The sequence below is a fragment of the Pleurodeles waltl genome, chromosome 9 (genome assembly GCF_031143425.1).
Source record: "Pleurodeles waltl isolate 20211129_DDA chromosome 9, aPleWal1.hap1.20221129, whole genome shotgun sequence".
NCBI lineage: Eukaryota > Metazoa > Chordata > Amphibia > Caudata > Salamandridae > Pleurodeles > Pleurodeles waltl.
This window is the reverse complement of record NC_090448.1, coordinates 404,765,416-404,787,968: the sequence shown is the minus strand read 5'-3', so window position 1 is coordinate 404,787,968 and position 22,553 is coordinate 404,765,416. Positions and strand designations below refer to the sequence as shown.

The 22,553-nt window shown below is 50.9% G+C and overlaps 1 protein-coding gene across 4 annotated transcripts in view; it reads right to left on the bottom strand.

Moving 5' to 3' along the window:
- LOC138259404 (golgin subfamily A member 4-like) overlaps positions 1-22,553 on the bottom strand; it is a 407,876-nt gene that overhangs the window by 137,480 nt on the left and 247,843 nt on the right. For all 4 annotated transcript variants that reach the window (XM_069207148.1, XM_069207147.1, XM_069207150.1 and 1 more), the window contains one exon: positions 1,043-3,486. In XM_069207148.1, the coding sequence (XP_069063249.1) occupies positions 1,043-3,486 (2,444 nt within the window). The remainder of the gene's footprint in view (positions 1-1,042; positions 3,487-22,553) is intronic.

Here is a 22,553-nt window from a genome sequence, read left to right as displayed (position 1 = left end):
CCTTTGTCTTATATAACATTTTCTCTACACTTATTTACACACATTTGATTTGTTGTCTCTGTAAGTGTATGTGATGTAAAGTGCTCCGAAACCCTACACTGGTATGAGACGCGCTATAAAACAAATGAAATGCATGAGAAAGAGGGACTATGGAGAGATGAGAGGCACTGTCGGAGGGTGATAGTGGGGTAATCAAGGAAGAGCCCCAACAAAGACTGATGTATCCTGGTGCACTGTAAAGTCATCAGTTACTATGCTTTAACAGTTAATACAAATGAAAATATGTAAATATATGTGCAGCAGAATGCACCATTTTTGTAATTATTTCCCCACATTTTCTTGGAGGGAGAGCCCCTGCCTCTTAACCCCCATAACCCCCCCCCCCCAGACCATCTTGTGGTCAGGCTTGCACACTACGCTTGCTATACCCCAATACGGGGGCTGGTCTAACAAAATATGCCATGGCAGCTTTGGGTTCCCAATCCAGCTCTGACTTTCTTGGAGGAGAGATCGCCTTTCAAATACAAAGTTATCTTTTATTCTTATCAAGTTGTGATAAGTGTTACTGTCTGTGCCCTATACAGCCTTTCCTTGAAGGAGAATCCCACAGTATCCTTTAAATTTCTATTTATATGTTATCCAAATTTACTAAAGTTAGAAGACCCTTCCATCATGCTGTCATTACTGATGGGCTATGCCCCCCAAACATACACTGTTGGCTACGATCCTGCTCCTCCCTTATGAGAGGAGGAAAAAACACAAATTGAATGGGAGCATTTTGTGACACTTGGGTTGTGGCAGACATTGGACACACATAGGTAATCCTCACAAAGGAGTGAAACTGAAGATGTTTTTATGTGACAAACTCCTTTGTTAAGCTTTTTCTGGTCCTGCTTGCAAGTCCAGGGGAGAGACTGTGGGCATAAATAACCCCTAAATTTACATCTTGTATGCTTGCTATATAATGCTACTGCCTGTTTAGACTCTAAACTTCCATTTGAAAATACAGTTCCTAACTGAAATGCTGCCCCTGAAACAATACCTGGTGCTGAAGGTGTGCGTAGGGTAGTGCTGGTGCACCCATAAACTCAGCATGCTGAGCCTCTGCCACAACACGCTGGAGGTAGTTGAACTGTTCCTGAAGCACCCACCAATGACCTTTTCCCTGGGCTTCAGGCGGGACAGCAGCTTTGACTGTGAGTGGGAGGCAATTCTTCTGCGATTTCTCCAAGTCGCTCATAGGACCATCAGTATTCCCCAGTTCTTTCTGTGGTAGTCTCCTCCCTGTATCTGGCCACAGGTTAGCAGAACACTCATAGGCCTCTTGTGCGCCTGAGGATAGCTCGGGATTCAGCAGCTTTTGTTCCAACATGCCACTTTCCTGTGCAAGCAACATACACCCATTGTGCAGGTTCTCCAGCTTTAAGGGTTCAGTCCCTGTTTCATGACTGGGACCAGTATTCCCCTGGTCAGTGGCAACTGTGGTGAATACTGGTGGTATCTTGGTAATCAGTTGCATTCTTCCTGAGGTGTCATCTACATGACTGTTTGCCAGGTTATCTGCAGGGCTAGGTGAAAGACAGACGTCCTTATCTAGCAGGGACATCTCAGAGGGATAATTTGTTGACTGGTCCCCTTTTAGAATGCCTACCTCAGTTTGTTTTTCCAGTTGGTGACTTTTCCCTCCTTCTAGATAAGTCAGATGGATTTGAGGGTCTATAAGCAAATCCATGCTCTGCGTACAGGAGGGCAACTCAACAAGGTGGGCCGTTTCTGAACCTCCTTGGCTGTGGCATGTAAACTCTCCTTTATCCCAAGCTCGGGTTTCCAGATGGCCTTCAAAAACATTTGGATGCAAGCTGCTGCTAAGTTTAATTTCTTGTGAAATGTTTGCTGTATCTTTCCTGGCTGAACTGTCCTCTATCACCAGGGGACTGCCTTTCTCCAAATGTCCTAGCTTAAGGTGGATGAAGGCATTTTCCAAGCCTGTAGCATCTGATGATCCCTCAGATATGGAAGATTTGTCTTTCACTGGTGACAGCTGGGGCTTGGCCGCCAGCAGGGTCACATTTTCTGCATGCAGATGCGCCATGCACTGACTATACTGTTCCACTGTTTGCTTCAGATTGACAATCTGAGCCTCCTTTTCCTCCAGGCTCTGCAGTAAGTCACCAATGTTCTGAGTCTGGGTCTCAAAGGCCACAGTCAGCTGCTGGGTCTGCATATTAATGGTGGCCTGCAGGTGGTTGAACTTATCTTGCATTTCACTGGCTCTCATTTCCGCCTCCAATTTCTCCCCAGAGAGCGTTTCACACTGCAGCTTAAGGTCCTTCACTTTCTGCTCCATGCCTTCCAGCTCCGTGTCTCTCTGGTGTTTGGAGAGCGTCTGCTCTTCTTGACTCCTTTTCTCTGCATCTTGGTAGAATTTATTATAGTCCTGGGCTGCTTTCAGCTGTTCTTCCAAAGTGCGTATTTTCTCATTGAGTACTTGCATGTCATTGTCCTTTTGAGTCATTAAAGTGTTATTGGATATTAGTAGGTCACCTCCACACTTTTCTTCATCTTTCGTAGCTTTGCCCTCCAGTCCATGGACTTCTTTGGGATCCTCTCTACACTTTATGTGGTTTCGTACTTCTGGTTCTTCACCCTCCATGGCCTCGAGCTGGACATTGTCACGATCCTTCAGGTCACTTTGCAATGGGTTCATAACCACCTCCTTCTTCTGGATGTCAGATTCCCTGGCTTGCATTGCTGCAGAGAGCCGTCTGCACTCATCTGCCAATGTTTGGCTTGCCTGTTGATGCTCAGTTGACCTGCACCTCTCACTTGCTAGGTCCCCTTCCAGGCTAGACAGCTTTTCTTTCAGCTCCATCACCTGCTTCTTTAGCCGCCCAGTCTCCACAGTGTACTTCTTATCACTTTGCTTCAGCTTTAAACGAGCCTCGAAGAGCGCCTTTTGTCTCAACTCTGATTCCTCTGACTTTTCATCCAGCTTCAGCTTCAACTCCAACAGCTCAGTCTTCAGGGCCTGGTCCTCTGCTTGGAATCCTCCAAACCTCTCATTGTCTGTAGGCAGACATTGGCCCTTTTCCTCTGAACTCAAAAGCGCTCCAGCAGAGGCTCTTCTGTTGCTCTGACATGAAGTATCTCCCTGTTCACAAGCTAAGGCCACAGTTTCAGTATTCAAAGCCTTCATTTCTTCGAGATCTACTGAAAGGCATTGTTTCTTCAGTGTTGGCAATGCTGGCTGTGAGACATCACAGTCCCTGTGGAACCCATGCAATGAAGTTTTCTTAGGCTCCAGTACAACTGTTGGCCCACTCTTCTCTGATGTGTTATTATAAACCTCTCCGGTGACTTCTGGCAGTCTTCCTGTTTCATTTTGAATAGTGTTGACTTGCCGGAGACAAGAAGTTTTTCCTAATATGGAGGCTGTCTCCTTAGAACCCTCTTGCCTTCTTTTTTCTGTGTTCAGGATCTGGCAAGCTGAAAAAGAAGGAAAAGAATGCTGAATTTTTCACTTTATATAATTACTTTGGTTTAACAGCTCTTACCAGTAATCTATAGATATCAATCCTAGATGTAAGGAAAATGGTTTTGAAAGCTGAATTGTTTTACGCAGTAAGCTAGAAATACTAAATAATATAGGAACAGATATATGACTATTCCAATTGCAAAATGTGATCATAAAGAGCTCACTGTCGTTTTGTGGCTGGGATCTGATTTTGCAAACCAACCTTTGTATTAACGGGTTGTTCATAAAATACCGAATCATACTGGTCGCAGTTGACCTACCTATTTAATATTAATTAGGCGGGACATAACTTATAACTCACTACTATTGGCTACAAGCAGTCCGCAAGAGTAGCACACCACTGTCCCTGTGATTGTTTTTCAAAATTGAAAACTTTTTTTTTTAAATAAAAGCACCCTTGTTTCCTTAACGGACGGTTTACATTTTGAAAAACTTCAACATAGCAGTGGTCTCCTGGACCTCCGACTACTCCACCTGAAGCTGTCCCTCCAATTTGCAAAGAAGAAGGGGCTCAATGGGACCCCTCCTCCTTTAAATGAGTTTGCAGCCCAACTCAGTAACTTATCAATAGCTTGTGAATGGAATTCTGATTGCAAAGCATCAGTACATGCCCCTTCCAAGTTACATTTCAGGATTCAGCTCTAAACCTATTTTATCAGTTGTGTAAAACTTTACTGACTCCTGAAATGGGTCTAGTACAGACCAAATAGTAGTTTAATGGCAGCAAACCCTCGGAGTTTGCTAGTTAGCTAAAATGTTTAGTACTCTGTCCCAAAATATTAAGGTCTAAATGCACAACCACTTACATATTGCTAAGTCCTGTCAGTGGATGATACAACTTCACACTCCAACTACACCAAATCGACCTACTTGAAGATACTGTTTTCCACTTTTCATACACCTATCCTTTCTCTGAAAGACCGTGCAACCCATAATGTATGCATATCCATCACATCATCTTCTCTCACTGTTAAAACTATGTTAGATTCTTCCACCAAAATTCAAACCTTCAGGACATCACTCTACTATTTCCTTGCACTCTAAAACTTATGCAACACACCAAGGGGGTGATTCTAACCCTGGCGGTCGGTGTTAAAGCGGCGGCCAACCCGCCAACAGGCTGGCGGTTAAAAAAATGGGATTCTGAGCCTGGCGGGAACCGCCAACACAGACAGCCACCTTAACACTCCGACCGCCACGGCGGTACAAACAAACAGCGCGGCGGTCACCGCCAACAGCCAGGCGGCAGACAATGTACCGCCCACACTATTCCAACTCACCAATCCGCCACCTTTTCCGGGGCGGGAGCACCGCCGATAAAAACACGGCGGAAACAGACTACGGACGGGAAAACGCTCACCACTACGCACTCCAGGAGGAAGGAGGACAGCATGGAACCCGAATTAAACATCCTACCTGCTCTCGTCTACCTTCTCATCTACCACGAGTACGAAGTCCGGCGCAGACGACAACGGTGAGTACTGCACCTACGACACACGGGAGGGGGAGGACGAAAGGTTACGGGCACACACATATGCGACCCCCCCCCCAACTATGTACTCACCAATGCAGAGCACCAAGTCACAGTGACACCACCCAAACACCCCTGAAAAATGCTAGGACATAATCATATTTGGAATAAATATTTATGTACCAAAAAGCTCAAGAAAATTAGCGTACAACCATGAAAGATATCCACAACAAAACTAATGACATACACATCAGTGTATAACTGAAGTAACAAGTCCTGCACATCCTACGAATTCAGCATGTCCGTGGGCCAAAGTCTTGAGAAACAAGGGCAAAGCCCACACAGGAGACCTGAGTCCTTTGGAGAGAACACTGCAGGGGCATCAGATGTAAAAACTACAGGCACCTCAGGGGGAAGGGAAGGGGGGGGCACCACAGCCACATGAGTCCACGACACCAGATCCACGAGGAGCCACCATGCCCACTGGACCATCCTGGGGAGTGCAAAGCCACAGTCTCTCAATGTCTCTACAGTGGGTGGGCTGCCCACTGGACCATCCTGGGGAGTGCAAAGCCACAGTCTCTCAATGTCTCTACAGTGGGTGGGCTGCCCACTGGACCATCCTGGGGAGTGCAAAGCCACAGTCTCTCAATGTCTCTGCAGTGGGTGGGCTGCCCACTGGACCATCCTGGGGAGTGCAAAGCCACAGTCTCTCAATGTCTCTACAGTGGGTGGGCTGCCCACTGGACCATCCTGGGGAGTGCAAAGCCACAGTCTCTCAATGTCTCTACAGTGGGTGGGCTGCCCACTGGACCATCCTGGGGAGTGCAAAGCCACAGTCCATCAGGTGGATGACAGTCTCCACTGGTCAAGGAGGAGGCATGGTGGGCACAGTGAACCATAAACGGTGCTTGAGACGGCGGTGCCCTGTTCAGCGGTGCTTGAGAGGAAGGGCCCAGCGGAGCGGTGCTTGAGACGGCGGTGCCCAGCGGAGCGGTGCTTGAGACGGCGGTGCCCAGCGGAGCGGTGCTTGAGAGGAAGGGCCCAGCGGAGCGGTGCTTGAGACGACGGTGCCCAGCGGAGCGGTGCTTGAGACGGCGGTGCCCAGCGGAGCGGTGCTTGAGAGGAAGGGCCCAGCGGAGCGGTGCTTGAGAAGAAGGGCCCAGCGGAGCGGTGCTTGAGACGGGGGTGCCCAGCGGAGCGGTGCTTGAGAGGAAGGGCCCAGCGGAGCGGTGCTTGAGACAGCGGTGCCCAGCGGAGCGGTGCTTGAGAGGAAGGGCCCAGCGGAGCGGTGCTTGAGAAGAAGGGCCCAGCGGAGCGGTGCTTGAGACGGCGGGGCCCAGCGGAGCGGTGCTTGAGACGGCGGTGCCCAGCGGAGCGGTGCTTGAGAGGAAGGGCCCAGCGGAGCGGTGCTTGAGAAGAAGGGCCCAGCGGAGCGGTGCTTGAGACGGCGGTGCCCAGCGGAGCGGTGCTTGAGACGGCGGTGCCCAGCGGAGCGGTGCTTGAGAGGAAGGGCCCAGCGGAGCGGTGCTTGAGAGGAAGGGCCCAGCGGAGCGGTGCTTGAGAAGAAGGGCCCAGCGGAGCGGTGCTTGAGACGGCGGGGCCCAGCGGAGCGGTGCTTGAGACGGCGGTGCCCAGCGGAGCGGTGCTTGAGACGGCGGTGCCCAGCGTAGCGGTGCTTGAGAGGAAGGGCCCAGCGGAGCGGTGCTTGAGACGGCGGTGCCCAGCGGAGCGGTGCTTGAGAGGAAGGGCCCAGCGGAGCGGTGCTTGAGAAGAAGGGCCCAGCGGAGCGGTGCTTGAGACGGCGGTGCCCAGCGGAGCGGTGCTTGAGAGGAAGGGCCCAGCGGAGCGGTGCTTGAGACGGCGGTGCCCAGCGGAGCGGTGCTTGAGAGGAAGGGCCCAGCGGAGCGGTGCTTGAGAAGAAGGGCCCAGCGGAGCGGTGCTTGAGACGGCGGGGCCCAGCGGAGCGGTGCTTGAGACGGCGGGGCCCAGCGGAGCGGTGCTTGAGACGGCGGTGCCCAGCGGAGCGGTGCTTGAGACGGCGGTGCCCAGCGGAGCGGTGCTTGAGAGGAAGGGCCCAGCGGAGCGGTGCTTGAGACGGCGGTGCCCAGCGGAGCGGTGCTTGAGAGGAAGGGCCCAGCGGAGCGGTGCTTGAGAAGAAGGGCCCAGCGGAGCGGTGCTTGAGACGGCGGTGCCCAGCGGAGCGGTGCTTGAGAGGAAGGGCCCAGCGGAGCGGTGCTTGAGACGGCGGTGCCCAGCGGAGCGGTGCTTGAGAGGAAGGGCCCAGCGGAGCGGTGCTTGAGAAGAAGGGCCCAGCGGAGCGGTGCTTGAGACGGCGGGGCCCAGCGGAGCGGTGCTTGAGACGGCGGTGCCCAGCGGAGCGGTGCTTGAGACGGCGGGGCCCAGCGGAGCGGTGCTTGAGACGGCGGTGCCCAGCGGAGCGGTGCTTGAGACGGCAGGGCCCTGTTCAGCGGTGCTCTTCTGCACCGCGGGCCCTGTTCAGCGGTGCCTATCTCCACGGCGGGGCCCTGTTCAGCGGTGCTCTTCTGCACCGCGGGCCCTGTTCAGCAGTGCTCTTCTGCACCGCGGGCCCTGTTCAGCGGTGCCTATCTCCACGGCGGGGCCCTGTTCAGCGGTGCTCTTCTGCACTGCGGGCCCTGTTCAGCGGTGCCTATCTCCACGGCGGGGCCCTGTTCAGCGGTGCTCTTCTGCACCGCGGGCCCTGTTCAGCGGTGCTCTTCTGCACCGCGGGCCCTGTTCAGCGGTGCCTATCTCCACGGCGGGGCCCTGTTCAGCGGTGCTCTTCTGCACCGCGGGCCCTGTTCAGCGGTGCCTATCTCCACGGCGGGGCCCTGTTCAGCGGTGCTCTTCTGCACCGCGGGCCCTGTTCAGCGGTGCTCTTCTGCACCGCGGGCCCTGTTCAGCGGTGCTCTTCTGCACCGCGGGCCCTGTTCAGCGGTGCCTATCTCCACGGCGGGGTCCTGTTCAGCGGTGCTCTTCTGCACCGCGGGCCCTGTTCAGCAGTGCTCATCCAGCAGGTCAAGGGAGCCAGACCTGGCCTCGACTCCCTGCTCAGTCGCCCTCGGACCGTGACGTTTCTGGACCCTTCGGGGACGGACTCCTGGCCTCCTTAGTGTCCTCCTTCCCAGCTGGGATGTGGCATGTGGGGTCCACCTTCTCCGCGCTCCTGCTGCCCTTCCGCTCCTTTGATGGGGCTCTCGGGCCCTTGCCTCCCTTAGATGGTGTGGGTGGTGAAGTGGCCGCACATTGCTCCTTGGGGGCAGCCCTGTCGGTCCTCGCACGGCGGTCCTTGTTTTTGCGGGTCCTCTTGCCGGGGGGGGGGCTGGACGTGTCCTTGCTGCTGATCGATGTGTCACTGCTGGCAAAGGGTGGGCTCCAGAACCCAGGCACAACAGTGACACCCGAAGATGGGCTGGTGGTGGCTGCGGTGCTCTTGGGACTCTTTGAAGATGGATGGGGGAGCTCATCGGGGGGAAAGAGGTTAAGGTTAGCCAGGAAAAGTTTTTTAGGGCCAAGGTAAAGGGTAGGAGAAGTGGAGATGGAAGTGGAGGTAGAGGAGGTGGTTGTAGGAGAGTCAGGAGTGCTGTCATTGGGTGAAGGTGCTGGTGCTGTAGGCTGTCGTGAGGTGGATGGCTGTTGGGTGGGTGGCTGCCTGCGTTTGTGTGTCTTGGAAGAGGGGGTGACAGACACAGTGGGAGAGGACACAGGGGACGTGTACATGGCAGTGGGGGTGGTGACTGCACGAGTGTGGACTGTACTGGAGGGTGAGGTGGTGATGGAAGCACTGGCTGATGTTGGGGTGCATGCAGGTGTGAGTGTAGACGTCACAGGGAGGGAGGAGGGAGACGAGGAGGAGGGGGACACAGGGGTGGCAGTGGCTGTTGGCATGTCTGCATCTGGGTGTTGCTCGGGTGAGTGTTTGCGGGATCTGTGGTGCTTGTGTTTGGATGAGCTGCTCTTGGGTGTTGAGGTGTGTGCAGGCTGGTCTGATGGTGTGGATGGGATAGGCTGAGGAACAGGAGACAGAGACAGGCTGGAGGCAGTAAGAAGAGGGAGGCTGGAAACAGGGACAATGGCTGCCGTCAGTGCTGAGGCCAGAGCAGTGAACGCTCGTTGATGGGCAGCCTGACCCGAATGAATGCCCTCCAGGTACGCATTGCTCTGTTGCACCTCCCTTTGCACACCCTGGATGGCATTCAAAAGGGTCGTCTGCCCAACAATGAGCGTCCTTACCAGGTCAATGAGCTCCGCACTGAGGGCAGCAGGGGCAACAGGGGCAGGGGCTGAGGTGCCTGGGGCGAAGGAGACGCGCGCCTTCCTGGGCGAACCGGCACGGAGAGAAGACTGAGGGGCTGCTGGGAGGGCGGGGCTGGTGCGCTGGGTGGCGGCTGTAGCTGTAGAGGCGGGGGGCACGGATGTTGCCGCCACCCCTAGGGAGCTCCCATCCGAGGACGTGTCGCTTTCGCTGCTCTCACCAGCGGTCCCCGTCGTGGTGCTCCCCTCGCCCTCCGGATCACTGGTGCCCTCGGTGTCTGTTCCTGGGCCCACCGGGGCCTTGTGTCCTGCAGCTCCCTCGTGCTCCGATGCCATATCTCCTCCGCCTGATGATGCTAATGCACACATGCACAAGAAGATGAAGAGAAAGGGTGGGGGGAGAAAAAAGAAGACCAGGTTGAGTGCATGCAATGTCAACACCGTTGGCGGAGAGGACAGACACAGGTGCCTAATGCACTAAGCCGCGCATTCGGGGTACACTACTCAGTACTACTGACTAAGACAACAGGCCAAGAGACGTCAAACGCGCACATGGGAGATGCTGGACCTTCAATGGCTGTACTTGTCACCCTACCGAGGTGGGGGCCGGGGGCACAGGGCCATGCCTAAGGGAGAGGACTACACTACAGAAAGCGCCCTGGCCTAATGTCACCCACAGCCCTCCTCCCCCACCCAGACGCCTCCACTGCGCAGAAAGATAGGAGAATGTGCTGATACTCACCCCCTTGTGTCTGCTGTGATGTCTTAAAGCGCCCATCCAATTCAGGGTAGGCCACCGCCAGGATCCGGGGCATCAGGGTGGTCATGGTGCGACTGGCACCCCTCCTAGGTTGGGAGGCCATCCCCAGCAGTGTTTCTGCGGTCTTCCTTGTTCCGCGGCGGATGTCCTCCCACCTCTTGCGGCAGTGGGTGCCCCGTCTGTTGTGGACCCCCAAGGTCCGGACTTCCTTGGCGATGGCACGCCAAATCTCGATCTTCTGATGGGCGCTGACCTATTAGACATGTACAGGGTGGAAAGGAGGAAATCATCAATGACCTGCATGTTAGATGTAATTGGCCCCCCCCCACCCACTTTGCCATATGGCACATGCTCTCATCTGTCGGGCGTTGCACTCCTCATTCGCCCCCCACCCCACCAACTTACATCCACCCCAATCCACACAGGCATAGCCCATTCCATTAGCACCCGGTGTACTCACTTGTTGGTCTGGAGGACCGTAGAGTAGCGCATACTGGGGGAGGACCCCATCCACGAGCTTCTCCAACTCTTCAGACGTGAAGGCAGGGGCCCTTTCCCCAGTCGCAGCAGCCATTGTATCTTCCAGACCGAGGTCACAGCAGCACTTGCAGTATAGGTCCTCTCCTGTGGATGATCAGGTCTCGAGTGATTAAGCAGATAGAAAATGGCGGTCACGTCCGCGGCGGTGCGTACCGCGACCGCCGGCGCACTTCGTTATTGGCTCCGAAAACCCATAGGCTTCAATGTTAACCAATGCGGCTTTGCGCCGCGGTCTTCGACCGCCTACCGCCACGGTGTGCCCCGCCAGCGCATTGACCTCACATCCCATTGTCCCACTTCACACGTCAGGCAGCCGCCATTTCAAGGGCCCACATGGCTTAATTTTGACTGCGACACACAGGCCTAGGCCTTGCATTGCCACACATACACGCCTTTCAACCCATTGCCATTCTTTAACTGTGCAAGCTGTCTGTACGTACCTGCGGTTTGGCTGACTCTGTGCTCCATGTTGTCCTTCCTAGGCACCGTCCGCTGGGACTTGCGATGAGAAGGAGGAATCCTCGCGTGTACCGACCGCTGGTGGACCTGTCGACAATGGAAGAACGCCATATAATACTTCGATACAGACTTGACCGTGCCACTATCCATGAACTGTGTGCCCAGCTGGAGCCAGCCCTGATGTCCCCCATCCGCCAACCCACAGGGATTCCCCCTCTGGTGCAGGTTTTGTCAGTCCTCCATTTTTTGGCCAGTGGGTCATTCCAGACCACAGTGGCCATGTCATCTGGAATGTCTCAGCCTATGTTTTCTAAGATTTTGAGCAGAGTGTTGTCTGCCCTGATGAAACTCATGCGGAGCTACATCATTTTCCCCGAGGAGGGTGACTTGCCTACAGTGAAGGGTGATTTCTATGCCCTTGGACATATCCCCAACATCATTGGTGCCATTGATGGGACCCATGTGGCTTTGGTACCCCCAAAAGACGATGAGCAGGTGTACCGAAACAGAAAAAATTATCATTCGATGAATGTCCAGGTGGTCTGTTTGGCTGACCAGTACATCTCCCATGTAAATGCCAAGTTCCCAGGGTCAGTGCATGACGCGTATGTGATGCGAAATAGCAGCATCCCCTATGTGATGGAGCAGCTACAGAGACAACGTGTGTGGCTAATAGGTGACTCTGGTTACCCCAACCTGCCGTGGCTACTGACCCCAGTAAGGAATCCCCGGACAAGGGCAGAGGAACGGTACAATGAGGCCCATGGGCGTACTAGGAGGGTGATTGAGCGAACCTTTGGCCTCCTGAAGGCCAGGTTTAGGTGCCTGCATATGACTGGTGGATCCCTAATGTACTCACCAAAGAAGGTGTGCCATATCATCGTGGCGTGCTGTATGCTTCACAACCTGGCTTTGCGACGCCAGGTGCCTTTCCTGCAGGAGGATGGTCCAGATGGTGGTGTTGTAGAAGCCGTGGAGCCTGTGGAGAGTGAAGAGGAGGAAGACTCAGAGGACGACACAGACAATAGGGATGGAGTGATACAACAGTATTTCCAGTAACACCCAGGTAAGAATCACCCACGCCATTTCCCAATTGCTTCTAGCCTCCTGCATCTGTACTTTCTTTAGTTCCCCACAGATGTTTTTCAGTAATTTCTGCCTTTCCCTTCCCTTCTCAGTGCTGTCTGACTCAGTACCTGACTTCTGCTTGGTTCGCCCATGAAATACAGCGTATTGACATTGGTATGCTGTCATGACTAATTGAGAGAACAGAAATTGAACAGTAATATGTAATACATTTGTTAATAATACAGCATGACTCAAAACAGATTTGTGTGCAAAATGTGATTTATTCACAGTGCTAGATATCGGTACATGTGATTCTAAGGGTGATGGGTGGGGGTGGAGGAATATCCATGGCAGAGTCCAGTTCTCAGTCTCACAGGTGCATTGTTCTTTTGCCTGTGGAAGGATGGAGCATAGGCAGTTCATGGTTGGACAGGGTGGCAACGTGGGACAGTGGGAAGAGTTCAGGGGGTATGTCCTGCTGGCGGGGGTCTTGACATCCTACTCTGTCTTTTTCTTTGGTCTCAGGCTCCTCTTACGGGGTGGTTGTTCTTCAGCAGGAGGTGGGGTTCTGGGGGGCTGTCGAGGTGTTGGGACCTCCTGTCCACTAGCGCCGGCGGAGGTGGTAGGCTGTTCCTGGTCCGGCCTAGTGACAGGGGCCCTGTGTGGTGCACCATGGTCCCGCAACGCGTCCTCTATCCTGTGGAGGGCCAGGATGATGGTCCCCATTGCGGTCCCGATGATTCTCAGCTCCTCCCTGAACCCCATGTAGCGTTCTTCCTGCTGTGCCTGGATCTCAGTGAACCTGGCCAGTACCGTCGCCATCGTTTCTTGGGAGTGGTGGTATGCCCCCATGATGGTGGTGAGGGCCTCTTGGAGAGTGGGTTCCCTGGGCCTCTCCTCCCCCCCCTGTCGCACAGCAGCCCTCCGAGCTGCCCGGTTTCCCCCGGCCTCTGTCCCCTGGCCGGTGTGCCCGCTCCCACTGCCCCCAGGTCCCTGTTGTTGTTGGGGTGTTGGGTTAGCCTGGGTGCCCTGTAGTGGCGGACACACCGCTGATTGAGCTGTCCTAGAGACAGAGGCATGGGCTCGCTGGGTGGGAGCTGTGCTGGTGTCGGCAGAGGGGGTCGGGTCTGGTGTGGCCTGTGGCTGCCTGAGGGGAACCGACTGCCCAGAGGTCCCAGATGGTCCGGGCTGGTCATCAGGTTCACTGTCGACAGAGCTGCTATCCTCAGTGTGGGCCTGTTCCGGTGGTGGGATGGACACTTCTGGACCCTCCTGGCTGGTGTGTTGTCGTTCGGGTCCTGCATGGGGTAAGAGAGTTTGGTTATTGTTTCTGTGTGTGCAATAGCATGCGTGTTGTGGGTGCCCTTGTCCCCCAGTGCAGGCATTCCCTGGAGGGAGGTGTTGTGAGGGTATTTAGTGGGGGGGAGGGGTTAGTGCAGTGGTCATGCTTAGGTGATGGGTGCCCATGATTTGTGTTGGCATGCAGGAGTTGGTGTTGGGATGGGTGGGTTGTGCTGGTGAGACATTGTCAGGGAGGATGTGTGCTGGGGGGTTGGGGGTGAGGGTGGGGGTGTGGGTTGGCATGCTGGTGGGGTGGGGGGATATAGTAGTTGAGATGGGACTTACCAGAGTCCATTCCTCCGGCTACTCCAGCGAGGCCCTGAGGATGCAGGATGGTCAAGACCTCTTGCTCCCACGATGTAAATTCGGGAGGGGTGGGTGGGGGTCCTCCGCCAGTCTTCTGGACCGTGATGTTGTGCCTGGAGACCATCGATCGGACCTTCCCCCGTAGGTCGTTCCATCTTTTGCGGATGTCCTCCCTATTCCTGGGATGCTGTCCCACCGCGTTGACCCTGTCCACGATCCGCTGCCATAGCTCCGCCTTCCTGGCTATACTGGTGTGCTGCACCTGCGAGCCGAAGAGCTGGGGTTCCACTCTTAGGATTTCCTCCACCATGACCCGGAGTTCTTGGTCCGAAAAGCGTGGGTGCCTTTGGGGTGCCATGGGGTGGTGTGGGTGAGGTGTGGGGTGGTGTATGTGATGAGGAGTGTGTTGGTGAGTGGTGCTTTGTGCTACTATGTGGTGTGTGTGATGGTGTAGTGTGCCTCAGTGTGTCTTGCTATGGATTGTCTGCTGTGTCTCTCTCTCCTTCTCTCAGTAATTAGGGTCGCAGGGGTTTGTGGGTGATGTGGGTGTGTGTTTTATAGTTGGTTGATTGTGTGGGAGTGGTGTGTGTATGTGTATCAGGTGTGTGTATTTCAAATTGTCCAATGTGGCTGTGTTTTGGTGATGTGTGTGTATTCTGACCGCGGCGGTGTGTACCGCCAATGGAATACCGCGTTTGAATGACCGCCGTGTGGATTCGTGGGTCGTAATGGCATGGGCGTATTTCTGTTGGCGTGACGGTGGAGGTTTGGTCATCTCCAGTTTATCGCTGCCCGCCGATGTGGCGGGCTGCAGTGGAGGACGGATTTTTGGAGGTTTGGCCGTTGTGGGTCAGAATGACCGTGGCGGTTGACCGCGGCCGCGTTATGGCGTTCTTCTGACCGGCGGTAAGGGCATTTTACCGCCGAGGTCAGAATCACCCCCCAATTCTTGCCCTAAGCTGCCTAAACATTCCTATTTTAACCAAAACTCTAGACTGGTTTGACTTCAATCAACTAGCTACCTCTATTGGGCTGGACGGCAAACCAAAAGCAGCCCAGGAAATATTTTTAATTGCAGCCCCATATGCCATGGAGCAAATGAGCCCAACACCCCAAGGAGATTTAGGTGAAGTTCTGCCAGACTCAATTAAAACTAATGACATTTGGAAATCCTCTGCCAAGAGCATTACCACAAGTTGTCAACCCGAGACAGAATGGTGATTCTTGTTCCTTTGACAATTGTAGCCCATAAAACATTCTTTACGAGACAAAAATACTATGAGATCTTTTATTAGCTTATGCCAGTGTGCCGACATAGGAGAGCTTCACCAAAAAGTAAGCTGATCTCTCTTTGGACCGACTGCTTAGAGTGGAGAGTCCTCAAAAAGGAAAAGTTACATACCTGTAGACATAGTTCTGCATCCTAGGAATCTTCATTTAAGTCATAAACCTTGAATAATTCCTCGCTGCTTGTGCAGACCCCAGGAACACCTTCTTCAATATATATTTTAAAAATCCAGGGAAATGAACTTGACACTGAAAGTCATTTTCCATATAGTCACAGTGGAGACTGTCAGAGGTGTATTTTTCTGATTAATGCTTGAGGGGATATAACTGGGAAAATTTGCACCAATAAAGCTTTCACACTTGCAATGTTTTGTCATAGTAAAAAGGCTGCCCAGAAACCACAGACTATAAATGTATAATGGGGTGTGGTCCTATGAAGCTTCAGTGGGAGAGGGAACAAACAATTAACCATACATCAAAGACCTCCACTAGGTACAGATTAATAATTGCAAAGGCAAAGACACCAAACAGTACCTCAATCCTGTGTGTCAATGATTACCTCATTTCATTCCAAATTATCTCATCTGTTTGGTTTTTCAAAGAAATCCTTTAGTAATGGTTTAAACATTCCCCCTTACTCATATGAACAATGTACTAGAAACAGTATCTTATTACAATAGACTCAAAACAAAAGTATTTACGTAAAAAACATACCACACATGAATCTTACATACAAAAAACAAGGTATAGGTTTGTTTCTTGTATTAGAGTCCGCTTCCTGAAGTGAAAGAGACAAGCCCTGATGATGACCTTGTTATTAATACAATTGCCCGCTATCCTCATTGTTCGAAACATATTTATTACTTTTTCATCAAAGGGGAATGTTTGATGATTGCCTTGTATAGCATTGTATGCATTTTGGAAAAGGAAACAAGAAGCAATAATTATTTGGATGCATACAGGGGTCATACATGTATTTGGATCCAAATTCCCCTTGTACGGATGGGCATGAGAGACTACATCTATTCCAAGAACTGAGCAGATAGCTTAAAGAACTTTGAAATGTATTGATGGGACTCTTTTGAACTTTTAGAAGAATGGCAAAACAGAGGGATGTAATAAGTCTGGATGTTTTTAAAATGTAATATTCATGTGTTGTATGTTTTATACGTAAATACTTTTGTCTTGAGTCTATCGTAATAAGATACGGTTTCTAGTACATTGTTCATATGAGTATGGGGGAATGTTTAAATTATTTCTAAAGGAGTTCCGTGAGAAGCCAAAAAATGAGAGAATTTGTTTTTAAATGAGGTAATTATTGATACACAGGATTGCATTTGCGATTTTTAAGAAATCGCTATTACCGAATCGCAAATATGATACATTGCATTTTGTGAATCAGAAATAGTGATTTGTTCTTAAAAATCGCTATTTCCGATTCGCAAAAGGCCTTTTTCATACATCTAACCCTTTTTCTCTTAGTGTGTCTATTGTCGCCCCTAGAAAAGTGAAGCACTGGACTGGAGGGGATATTGATTTTTCTGCATTGACTTGTAATCCCAGTTTTGCTCAAAGAGTTGTTGTCGTAGCATAATATTTATTAGATTTGTGCATAGAATCTGCCCTAATCAGCCATGCGCCTAGGTATGGATATGCAAAAACACATTTTTTCCTTAGTGTGCCGCTAGAAATGTCTTGCATTTGGAAAAGGTTTGAGAGGCTGATTTCAGACAGAAAGGAAATATGGTGTACTGATAGTGGTCTGCTCTTACTACGAATCTTAGGAACTGTCTGCGACCAGGTGTTGTTAGGTCAACCGCACAAAGCCAATCGTCCTTCTTATGTGTGGGAATATTAAATGGAGTGAAAGCATTCTGAACTTTTCTTTTTCTGATGGATTTGTTGAGTAGTCTGAGATCCAGGATAGGCCAAAACAGTTTTGAGTGATTTTTCTTTTGAACAAGAAAATATCTGGAGCAGACCTCCTTGTTGATTTGATTCAGTGAAACTTTTCCTATTGCTTTCTTGTGAAGGAGAATGGATGTTTCCTGCATGAGGTTTGTGTAAATGAGCTGTCCTGAGTTGTTGTTGAGGTGCTCACGGTGGGGTGTTTGTGAAGCAGAGTGCATATACACTTTGAATGATGTTCAAAACTCATCTTTCTGATGGTATCCTTTTCCACTCTTCCAGAAAAAATTGTACTGCTCCCCCCACAGCAGTGGGAAATTGCAAAGGGTGTGTCTCATTGTTTGGATTGAGTGGAGCTTTTGTCATTGTTCTGTGGATCCTTGAGAGGTGAAGAGTTCCTTCTCTGATACCTGCTTTGGAAAGGCCATTCCACTTGTTGCTGCGGGTAATGGTAAGGCCACCTAGGAGTTCGAACCTTCTGGTAATAATATTGCCAGTCTCTGGGTTTGTACAGCTGTTTAAAAGCCATCTTTTCTTCTTCAAGGCCAACTGCTTTGAGCATCTCTGCTTTGTTCTTCATTCAAAGCATTTCCTCTTCCTTATGCTGTCCAAAAAGGGAAGAACCAGAGAACGGTAAGTTAGCAATTTTTAACTGGGATTCTGGTTTCAGAGATGAAAGTCTTTGCCAAGAGGCTCGCCTCAGAGAGTCGCCATGACAGAAAGCATGTTCCAATGTGCCACTGTGGCTGGTGTTGAAAATGTATCTTCCACAATGTCCATGAGACCTGGAAGAAGAGGGAGAAGAGGCCTCGGGTGGCTTTTAGTTATAGGGTCTCCAAGATCACTGACACTGTGGGTTGAGGAGTATCAAGTGTGATAGTTAGCTTAGAAGCTCCTCTCACAAGGGCACATTGGAACATGATGATATTGTCGACTGGTGAAACCCTAGTTGTGGAGTGAGCTGGAGAGGTTGGTGTGTATGACAAGGTAGAAGTTGTATCAGGGGATCTTGACCTTGATCTTGTTGGTGGGATTATGAATCTTACTTGTGAACGTGGTGGTGGTGATCTAAGCGGGGATGGAGCCTTCAATTTCCAAATCAGAGACATAGATGTTGCTACAGAACACTGTTGTGCTAGATACATCTGTATAGGCTGTAAATGATGCTGCACAGGGTAGATGGAATTTTAGGTCTAACAGGAGGAAGACCAGTATCTGGATCAGGAGATGGAGCCTCTGAATACTGCGACGATCCTGACCAATAAGAGGAAGATGAAACATCTACCTGAGAGTCTCTTGAGGTCGACAGTGATGTTATCAATGTCATGCATATCCTTATTGTCAAAGCTGTAGTCTCCAGCGCAGAGATATGACCCTTTGATGCCAAGTGCGTCTTTCTTTTCTATGTCTACGATGAGTGGTGAGATTTTGACGATGATCGCTGTGATCTTGAGATCGAGTGATGAGACTTTGACGTGACCAATGTAACCTTGACGTCGAGTGATGGAACTTGGACGTCGATCGTGATTGAGATGGCGGAGCTGTTGTGGTCTTCAACGTCGTAGGTAGTCGGGTCTTCGATTTAGAAGTTGAATATGATGTGGATGAAGTTGTGTTAACATTGAGCCCTCCTTGGAAGGGGAACGGGATGGTGCCACACCTCACAACGTTGATGTCCTTGACATTGGCAAATGGCGTTGATGAGTGATGTCGGTGGCGGATTCAAGAGGAAGACTTTTTTGTCACAGATTTCCTTTTGTGGGAAGCTGAATCTATTTTGTGCCTCTTCTCTGGAGAGTGGTGGGAGGGAAAACTCTCAATTCTTGTCCTTTTATTCGTTCTTGATCAACTTTCATATCTTCCATCCAAACCTACACCTTGTCTGTCCTTAAGGGTTCTTTTAGACATTTTGCTGCAAATGTCACAGCCCTTAGTGAGGTGTTGAGGTGTCACCACACATACCTTTATAGGCATTAGAACTCACCTTCTTTCTGCCACAGGAAGGACATTTCATGAACAGAGCTGGCATACTGACAGAAACTTTTTTCAAAATTCCCAAAACAAAAGGTTGTACTTGAAAGAAGACGTGTTAAATAGTCAAGTAGTAAGGTTTTAAATTAAAAGTGCTGAAATAGGTTTTGGTAAAAGTTGTAGGTGAAGAAAACACCTGAGGTGTTCAAAGATTCTGCGCGAAGGAGCTGGAAAAAAGAACTGACTCTCTGAGGCACACTGCCACTGCAGTGTATTGTGGGATGGGGTACCTCTGGCGTCCTTAAAGGTACAGGTCCCTTTTTTAACCTTCTCCCTGATAGCCTCTCAGGCTGTCTTTTCCCTTTCATGCTGTCTGTGGTTTCTGGGCAGCCTTATTCCTATGACAATGGTGTTGCAAATGTAAAGGCTTTATCAGTGCATATTTTCCCAGTTAAGTCCCCTAGAGAATTCATCAGGAAACTACATCTCTGACAGTTTGAGTCTTGAGTCTCGCAGATGCGGTCTTGGGTTCTGAGGTGAAGGAAGGGAACATGGGAGCCTTGTGGGACTACGCAGATGAGGTCCTTGGGTCCTGAGGTGAAGGAAGGGAGCTTGGCACATTGTGTTCTATCGGTCAGGAAGAAGGCTAGCCACTTGAGAGGTGGTCCTCGGATTCCAGTTTTGTGGAGTATGGAGATGAGTTTGCAGTTAGAGACGGCAGCAGAAAGCTCCAGGAGGATGAGTGCAGCAGTTTGGCTTTGATAAAGTATGTTGCGAATGCCGTCTGCAGCGGAGATGAGGGCTGCCTTGGTGCTGTGGTTGCTGCAGGAGCCTGATTTTGGGCGGTCCAGGAGTTCATAGTGTTAAACGTAGTGGGAGAACTGACAGTTGATTGCCTTTTCTATGACTTTGGCAGGGGAGCAGGGTGATAAGAGATGGGTCACTAGTTGCTGAGAATTTCAGGGTCCGACAATGGTTTCTTGAGCAGCGGGGTGACTGTGGCGTGTTTCCAGGCATCCAAGAAGGTGACTTTTGCTATAGAGGTGTTGATGGTGGTTTTGAGTGCTGTGCTTAACGTGGGTCTCCCTGGATCAAAGAAGAGGTGGGAACATGGGTCCGTGGGCCACTGAGTGAATGGATGCCATTATGGCCGCAGTGTCTTCGCTGGTCAGAGACTTCAACTCCGCGAGAGGGGTGACCTTAGTGGTGGATGTCAGATGTGAGAGAAGGATGGTAGGGTGTGGTTGAGGGTCGAAGTTCCTGTACATTGTAGATATCTTGTCATGGAAGAAGTCAAATAGTGGTGGCAAAGTTCTTGTGATGGGCTGATGGCACTGGAGGTGGCGGCAGGACGGGCGAATTCCTTCACAATGGTGAACAGAGCTTTAATCCTCTGGATCAGAGCTTTCTTCTTGATCTCTTTCAATTTGTGATGGTAACTCCTGAGTGAGGTCTTGAAGGCATTCTTGGAGGTGAGCTCTTGTGAGGTTCTTCAATTTCTTTCTAACTGCTTACTTCATTCATTGAAACAGTCTGTGTTACTGTTAGTGTCATCTGAGAAGGTTGGCGGCTGGAGATGGAGGGTGATGAGGCAAGTAACTTTGATCACATCTCTTCATTTGCAGCTAGGGGTGTGTAGCCTCTCAGTCGGTGCGGTAGATGTGGTAAAGAGGTTAAAGTCTATGATGAAGTGGTCCATTCAAGTGAGTGGGGGAGACATGGATGATCTTGATTTTGCAACTGGAGAAAAAGATGGGGTTCAAGGTGTGTCCTGCAGAGTGTGTAGGGCACTTCACAAGTTGAGTGAAAGAGGGGTCGTCAAGATGGAAGTTGAGGTCGCCTAGGAGTAAGAAGTCTTTGGTGTTAATGGCGAAGGGTGTGACACGGTATGTGAGGGGGATGCTGAATTTGCTCCAGGATCCTGGGGGCCAGTATGCTAGGATCCCCCTGATGGTGGATTTGCCGTCTGTCTGGAATTCAAAATGTAGGTGTTCTATGAAAGTAGTTTCTGGGTCGTTGATGGAGGTGCATTTGATGGTGTCTTTGTGGATGATGACGATGCCACCTCCTGGTTCGGTCCAGGTGCAAGATCTTGTATCCTGGTGGGATGTTGTTGCCGGTGTCTGGGGGAGACAAAGGGTTAAGCCAGGTTTCGGTGAGGAAGAAAAGGTCAGGTGAGTGGGTGAAGATGAGTTCCCAGACCTCAGTGTGTGCTTGAAGCAAGAGGGTGTTGAAGAGCATGCATGCAAGCGATTGTTGGTGAGCCAGTGAGGCTCTATGTAGTGTGTGGGTGTGGGAGGTGGTCAGGAGAGGTGCTGTATGAGTGGGTGTTTCTGGAGGGTGCAAGAGTGCTGCATGAGTGCTGCATGAGATGAAGAGACAGTGTAAGAATGTGAAAGGACCAACCGTGGATTGGGGTGTGGTGAGATAGTAGAGGTCTTGGTTGTGCTGGGGTTGAGTCGCAAGAGTTTCGCAAGGGAGTATCTGCAGGCTCCCGAAAGACCTGAATTCCTGGTGCTGGACACAGTAGAGGTGCGGAGGGGTGCAGACAGACTTGCCTTTGGGATGGTGGTACTGCGGCCTGCATTAAGTAGGTCATGAGGTGGGCAAAGCTAGGAATCAGTGGGAAAAGTGGAGATGGGAACTGGGCAGCAGCGATGCAGGCAGAAACAGGAGCATGAACAGGTGCTGGCACAAGAGCAGGTAAGCTGAGGCTCACAGGGTGTGCAGGTGCCTACTCAGTGCAGTTGCTGGGGTGTGCAGGGCTAGGAATTGGCAGGAAACGGGGAGGCAGGAATCAGGCAGAGGTGATGCAGGTACAAGACAAGCAGGCAGAAACAGGAACAGGCCCTGGCACAGGAACAGGTAAGCTGAGCAGGAGCAGGTAAGCTGAGGCTCACAGGGTGCCCTGGTGCCTACATGTCGCTAGTAGCCAAATTTAGTATTGCTCATATGTTCCAGTTCAGTAGGGTACTGCTTATGTATTTCAGGGCTCACTGGTGCTAATTGGGTATGGTAGAGTTTTGCTCAATAAGATAGCCTGTCACAGGAGATTGATAATGCTGAAAAAACTAGTGCTCTCATTGTTCCTGGGGTACTACATCATGCTACGGAGGACTGGGGTGCAAAGGCTGCTGTAGGGTACTTTTTTCATTTCACTGAATGAACGTACATGGTCACAGAGTAGCGTTGTCTATCAGTTGCAAATATTGCCTTGATGCCAGTGTCCACATTGCTGTATCATTTAAAATTATCCTGACATTCCAATATCCCCTTTGGCTTGGAATTTATCACTGCCAAGCCTGTTTCTACATTGCTAAGGCATGTTAATTTTAATCTCTGTATCTTTTTATACGCTCTTATGGTATGCACAATTGTATTGCCAATGTTCAAATTAGCACTGACCTAGTGTTTATGTGAGGCATAAATGCATGCCAATCTGCACACTTCTTTGATATATAAAGCTCCTTTGAGAATTTGATATCCACAGAAACGTGCGTTAAACAACAATACTGTCTGAAGATCCCAGATCAAGACGCAACAATGGAAGAGTGAATGAGGAGTGGTCTCCTTGTTTGGTTGTAGTAGAACGTTTTAGGGGTTCATGGGAAATGTGTGTATGCTTGTATTCT